This window comes from Halichoerus grypus, chromosome 14 (genome assembly GCF_964656455.1).
Source record: "Halichoerus grypus chromosome 14, mHalGry1.hap1.1, whole genome shotgun sequence".
NCBI classification, from domain to species: Eukaryota; Metazoa; Chordata; class Mammalia; order Carnivora; family Phocidae; genus Halichoerus; species Halichoerus grypus.
The window spans coordinates 24164163-24171064 of NC_135725.1; the positions used below are offsets into that span (position 1 = coordinate 24164163).

Sequence of the window (6902 nt, forward strand, 5' to 3'; positions counted from 1 at the left end):
TATCCACACAATGAAATAGTATTCAGCCATAAAAAGAGAAAAAGTACTGATCCATGCTGATCTCAGGGACATCCAGGGGTCCCCAGAACACAATTTGAGAACCACTGACCCAGACAAAACATCTAGTGTGGGTATCGTGGGTTATCTTCCTAGCAGCCATTTCCCCTCTGTATTCCCCACCCTCCCTCTCAAGAGACCCCTGATTTTTAGGCATTGACCCTTCCCCCATACCGACCACCACGTGGCAGGAAGCTGATTCCATGCTGAGTCCCAGGGTCAGGTTCTGCTCACTTTAAGCTAACAGGTGCATTCCCTCCCACTGACCACAGTCACGGGTTCAGGGGCGGGCATGTGACTTAGGTCTGATCAGAATGGCTGCAGGACTTTTGCTGGGAATGCTGAGTTAGAGGTAGTTTCTCTCTGCCTCTGGAGGGTGTCCCATGAAAACATGAGGATTGAAACTACCATGACCATTTCACTGCCAGTCTGAGGATAAAGCCTTACAGATAGTCCTTGAATGAAGTCCTTAACTCAAGACTTCAGGATATAGGAGCCAGTAAATGTCCTTAATGTTCGAGCCAGTCTGAATTAGAATTTGTTAGATGTCGTTACAAGCATCCAGCTGATAGACTGTCCAAATGATTTGGAGCCAAGAGTATTACATTCTCTCCGCAGTCAATACACTTTGCCTTTGCTTTGAGGACATTAAGAGATAAGATCTTAGCAGACCATTGAAATAACATTACTTTTTTTTTTTTCACAATATACTTAATACAAAGAGCTGGCCCATACAATCTAGGCCTAAAAATGTCAGAGCTGGGCCATGGTATTTAACAAAGTGTCTCTCTCTGCTATTCCTTTTGTGTCTGATTGTCAGTGGACTCTGAATGGCATTCTAGATGAGTCTGATAAAGAAAAGTGTTGGATTGTCCTTATTATCAGAAGAGGTGTGAACTGGACCTCGCCTGGATTTCACCACCAGGATCATCATGGGGCCTGATATTCAGCACATACGAATGTTCGCTTGTGATCATCCAGTTCCTGTTCCAACAGATAAGAAACTGAAAGAGGAGTAAACTACTCTCTTTTTTTTCCCCAGCTATTAAAATGGTGTTCTACATTTGAGTGATGTTTGACATTTACGACATGCTTTCATATACATCCTAACAACCCAGGGGAGGCTGGCAACTGAGGAATTACAGATGAACAACGGGGGCCCAGTGACTTGCTTACGGTCTTGCACCATCATAAAATGATGGAATTTAGACTTCAAGACATTAGATTCTAAGCCAAAGCCTCCCAGCTACTTAGAATTACCTCAAATACACCTTCACATAATAGAAAGATAACAGTCAATATTGTTTCAGCTCTGACTGTGGGCCAGGTACCAAGCATTACAACAAGCCCATGAGGTCTGGGCCATTATTATCCCCACTTTACAGATGAGCAAACTGAGACCCAAATTGGTAAAGTGACTTGCCCAAAGCCACCTGGCTAGTCAGTGGCTGAGCCGGAGTTCAAACTCAAGCGAGTAGCGCTCCAGAACACGAGCTCTCAACTTCTTGGCCATATGGTTTCTTCAACAAGAGTCGAGTTCTACCAGCAGTGCTTGCTGTATATGAGATGACTCAGAGCTACCCAGAACCCACCAGTTCAGTAAGGACTGAAGTGATACTAACAACACAAACAACAAAGGACGATCCGACAGTGCTTCTTGTTCTGGAATTTGATCACACAAAGATTGTCTATAATAAGCCAGGGCTTAGATAACATCTTATTAAACTTTCCTGACAATTTTATTGTAACAATAATCATAACTCATTTTGACTTATTCTGAAAGACACCACTGCTGGCTTAGCCAACAGCTGTCCCTGCCTCCCACCACAGACAGACAGACAGACACACACACACACACACACACACACTCCTCCACTGCTTCCATAATGCCAAAGCCCACCTCCTACTATAGAGAGTGAGGAGCGTAGATACCAGAAGCACACATTCCTAGACTCTTTTGCAGCTAGGGCACGGGTATAGGATCCAATCCCGCCCAACGAGATCTGATAGGAAGACTGATAGGAGCCTCTAGGAAAGATCTTCCTCTGTGATAAAAAGAAATGCGTGCAGAGGTACCACCTCTTATACGGTGGATATGGTAGCGCCTGACTCACACCCGCGACTACTGCCGCTCTAAGCAACATGGCTGACACGCTGAGGATAACAGCGTGGGAAGATGGAAAGCACCTGGGTCCATGCAGAACCACCAAGCAACCCTGTAGCTGCCCTACCTCTGGACTTCTCATTAGGTAAGACAGTTAGAGGACTTATTATTTAATCCATTTTAACTTGGCTACTGTCTTACTTGCAGCCAAAAGCATCCTAACTCTCAAGTCTCAAAGGCAGCAACAGAGAAGAAAGAGCTCTGAATTTTCAGTCCAACAACCTGGGTTCTAATCTACTTACTTGCCTGGTGACGCAAATCGCTTAATCTCTCTAATCCTTATTTTCCACATCTATAAAACAGAGGTGACACTCCATAATACAATAACAGCAATAAAATGGAGATAGGAAAATCATGAGATAATGTGTATCCAACCACTCTGTTAACAACAGTGTTTCACTCAAATGCAACTGGTCTACGTAGTAATTAAACCAGATTTATTAAATTGGAACTAGCCATCTAACCCAACTCCCTTATTTTACAAAAGAGGAAAAGAAACATTGACTGCAATGTCAAGTGACTCACTCAATGTCACAAAACTCGTTGGTAACATAATTAAACCATGCATCTCCTGATTCCCAATCTGATGTCATCATGCTACTCTCATGATGATAAGTAATGAGCTAGATTAGATACCGGGCGCTCATTCGACCAGCAAGTGTTTGTCAAAGACAATTACATGCCAGGTACTACTCTAGGTATTGGGGAATCCTTAATGAACAACAACCACCACCACAAAATGTTCCTACCCTACGGATTTAACAGTCTACAAAAGAAATTATTCAATCTACATTTACACATATGTATTGAATGCCTAATATGTATTAAGCAGTAGGCTAAGATTTCTGTTCAAACACAAATCAAAATTCCCAGCCAATTCCAATAATATCAACCATGTTTACAAGGCTTTGCTAAAGAATGTATAATGTGAAAAGTCTACATTTTACTCAATAAAAGTCAGTACTGAAAATGACAAGTTCATTAGAAGGAGCTGTGAATAACCATGCCAGCATCTGAAAAAAGTGGATAGAATGGGGAACACGGCTAGGACTCCTCTACTTGAAGCAGCACGACTGAATAAAAGAGGTTAGAATTAACCCATGTCCTTCTACACTATCCAGACTTCAAGGGATAGCTCAGTTGGAAAAGCCCAGTAGGGAGTATTCAGCCACTCTTTCCATTCCCCAGGCTCTCCCCAGGAGAGCGGGTGCCCTACGCTCTCCTTTTGCTCCTTGATCATTTGGAATTCCTCTTCCTCAGACTTAAGCATTCACACTCTAATGACCTGATGGGACAACATCCTAAACTCTGTGGAAAGAGACATAGCAAGTGATACCAGGCCGCTGAGACTGGGCCGCTAGATTGTTTCTTTGAAAGTTTTCTCTGTCAATTATATAATTTGGAACAGAATAATTAAAAGCTGTTGTCTTGGCGGGGGGGGGGGGGGAGTTCCATAAGTCACATTCTGTGCAGGTTACGGAGGGAGGATGTGTGTGATACTGTATGACAGTCCATACACTTCCTTAGCTTTGTGATTGCCTGGAACAGAGGGAAAAGGCAAGCAAGGAAGGAAGAACAGGGGGTACCCCAGGGCATGCACTGGTGACTCCGAAAGGTTCTTTTTTCAAAAAACCATTTTGTTCTAGCATTAAACAAATGGAAGGTTGTTTGTACCCTGAGTACCCTGTACCCAGAAGTACAATTTCACTTCCTGGGTTTGAAAAAGTCTAAGAAGGTAAGGTCCAAAATTATCAATATAGGATCTTTTAATTCATCCTTATTGGTTAAATATTCATCACCATTTGGGGGCAGAAGGAGCAGAAAAAGATGTGCCACAAAATGAAACATCTGAGTTTCAAACAATTCCAAAAATCAACATTTTGGTATACAGCATTTTAACCTCTTCGGCATCAGCTGGGCCCTACAAACACTAACTTGCCAAATTATTATTAGACTGGCTACAATTTATTGTTTCCCAGGACACCAGACAACAAATACATGCCCTTTGGGGACTACTTATCTATTCTAAGGAAGACTAAGTCCCGAAAGGGATAAAACCCAGTGGTGTCAACTCCAGTGGTGTCAACTCCAAGTGGGACAGAACCGGGCACACAGAGGACTGACAGAGCAGAGGAGAATTCAACATCTCTAACTGTCTGCTGCTGGTCCCTCCATTATTTACATATTCGATATGGGTTAAAGGATCTGTACATCGCTTTAGGACCTCAGGCAAAGTGCACAATTATCTCTGGATCACAAGACAGTACACGCCAAAGGGTTCTGTGCAACCCTGTGGCAGGAGGAAAAACTGCCTAACCTGCTAATCCCTTTATTATTAAGTTTAGTAGCACTGCTCCACTCAGAATGAAATTCAAGATCCTCCAGAAAATTCACTGGGAGCCTACTCTCCTGGGAGATCATGGGGCACCACATTTCTGCCTTGAAATTTGTCCAAGGGTCTGCTTACGAATTAGTTGCCATTATCTCTGTGTCACAAACTTCCACCAGCAAACAAACGGGAAAGACCTTTCATTCATTCATTCATTCATTCATTCATTCGGGGTCAACACAGCCCAGAGAACTATTCCTGCCGCTGAGAGACGCTGCCCCCACTCATCTCTCAACGGAACTGGATGGTGTGCTCTGTATTTAAAAAACAGCTCAGTCCTGGAGCCTCAAGACTCAGGTGGGCGAGAAGAGGAAATCCCAGAGATAAATAAGCAATAGATTTAAAAGTCAGAAGCTAATCGTGCTGAGCCCTGACACAACCTTTCCAGACTGTGCGCGCCTAGTGGGTCAAAGGAGAGGGCACACATCTGCCTACATAAACGCGCACCGAAAGTGCACGCGCGCGCGCGCGCACACACATACACACACAAACACACACACCCTTGCTGGCTCACGCTACATCTCCTGCAAGCTCAAAAGCACTTACTATCCGAGGATGAGGCTGCCAGGAAAGCTACCTTCGCCCAAAGAACTCTTGTTTTCTCCAACTTGAGCAAGAGCAATGCCCACCAATATTCCAAGGGGCGCTTCTTCCCGGAACCCAGGTCCTGCAAGGCTCCCTCCCTGCCGGCCTCACAGCCCTTTCCCTTTCTCTGAAACACACCGACTTCATGATTCCTTTTGGGGTAGCTCCAGTTCCGCGCAGCGCGCGCCCCATCCCTCAAGGCTGGAGCCCAGGTCTCCCCAGCCTCTCTCACTCCCGGGAAACTTCCCCGCCGCCCCACGCGGAGTAAAGGCCATCGGTAGAAGGGCGGCAGGGAGGGAAAGCGGGTCCCTGGGGCTGAGGGCACCTTCGGAGCCCAGGCGCCAAGAGAGGAATGAGTGAACCCGAACTGGTGCATGCCTTCTCCACGTGGAGGAAGGGAGGAAGGAAGAATGGGCTACATGCAGGTGTCCCTCTCGGCTCTCAGAGCTCCCATTTCCTGGCGGGGGAGGGGATCGAGGGGTTAGCCTCTCCCAGGAGGCAGCTGCCCTGCGCCCCCAGCCTAGGCGCAGCGAGACGTGCGCGCAGCTTGCAAGCCTGGGAAGGGGCCCCGGCGCTGATAACGCGCCCCATCCCTGGGTAGGGCTCCCAGCCTCACAGGGCGGGGAAAGAGAAATCCGGCTTTCTAGCAGGCCCCCGGCATGGGTTCTCTCGCCCCTGCCCGCGCACGCCCACCCGCAGAGGCCCCCGCGCCCTCGCCCGGGGCAGCCCGCACCTGGATGTGGCATGAGATCTCCGAGTCGTCCAGCAGCCGGATGGTGCATTTCATCTCCTGGCTGAGCGATTTGATGCTGGAGCTCCGAAAGTGGATCATTTTCATGGTCCTCCTGCCTCTCGGCACACAGTGGCAAGAGGCGAACATGCACCGCGGCCCGGGGGAGCGAGCGGGGGGCTCGGGGCCGGCGTGGCGCTGGCCCGCGCGGACCGACACACTCGCGCACGCACCGTCCCGGACACCCGGGTGCGGCTCAGCCCCGGGACAGCGGCGGCGACGGGCGCCTGCGGCCACACATGCCGGGCGGCCGGGGCGCGGCGGGCGGATCCCTCCCCTCCCCTCCCTCCCTTCTCTCGCCTGCGCCTCTCCCGCTCCTTTCCCCGCCTCCGCCCGTCGCGCGCGCTCCTGCGCCTCCCTCCGCCCGGGCTAGCGTGCAGAGGGTGCCCCGGGCCCGTGACCCTGGGCGGGCGCGCAACGCACTCACTCCCACGCGCGGGGAGCCGCGGGAGGAGGAGGCGGAGGGACTGCTGGCGCTGGTGGCCGGGGTGCCCTGGCCGTGGCCTGCTTCGCCGCCGCCGCCGCTGCGTCAGGCTGGGCCCGGCCGCCTCCTCCCTCTCTGGCCGCGATCGCTCCGGCTCCTGGTCACGCTCGTCCCTGCCCGGCTCCCCCACGCGCCCGACAGCGCCCTGCTCTACTCGGCCCCAGGGACCTGGCTGCGGGTGGGGGTGTGGAGGGCGAGCCCGACCTGCACCGGCAGGGAGGATTCCACCGTGGGAGAGGAATATTGGACCAAGGACGAACCCCCTCCCCCCGAAAGTGACATGAGGGTCTGGTATGGCTACCCCAGGAATAGGGCTAATAGTAACAATCTCTAGTACTCGTGGGTATTTTTTAAAGCCTTTATTTAATATTAACTGGTAGTCCATTTCCTTAAAAAAAAAAAAAAATCAGGGGTGCCTGATTTAGTAGAGCAT

At 49.5% G+C, this 6902-nt stretch overlaps 1 protein-coding gene across 2 annotated transcripts in view; it reads right to left on the reverse strand.

Annotated features, from left to right (window-relative positions):
• Positions 1-6255, reverse strand: part of FRMD3 (FERM domain containing 3) — a 296683-nt gene extending 290428 nt beyond the window's left edge. For both annotated transcript variants that reach the window (XM_078062348.1, XM_078062347.1), the window contains exon 1: positions 5929-6255. In XM_078062348.1, coding sequence (XP_077918474.1) covers positions 5929-6075 — 147 coding nt within the window. In that variant the 5' untranslated portion in view covers positions 6076-6255. The remainder of the gene's footprint in view (positions 1-5928) is intronic.
• Positions 6256-6902: the final 647 nt, after the last annotated feature.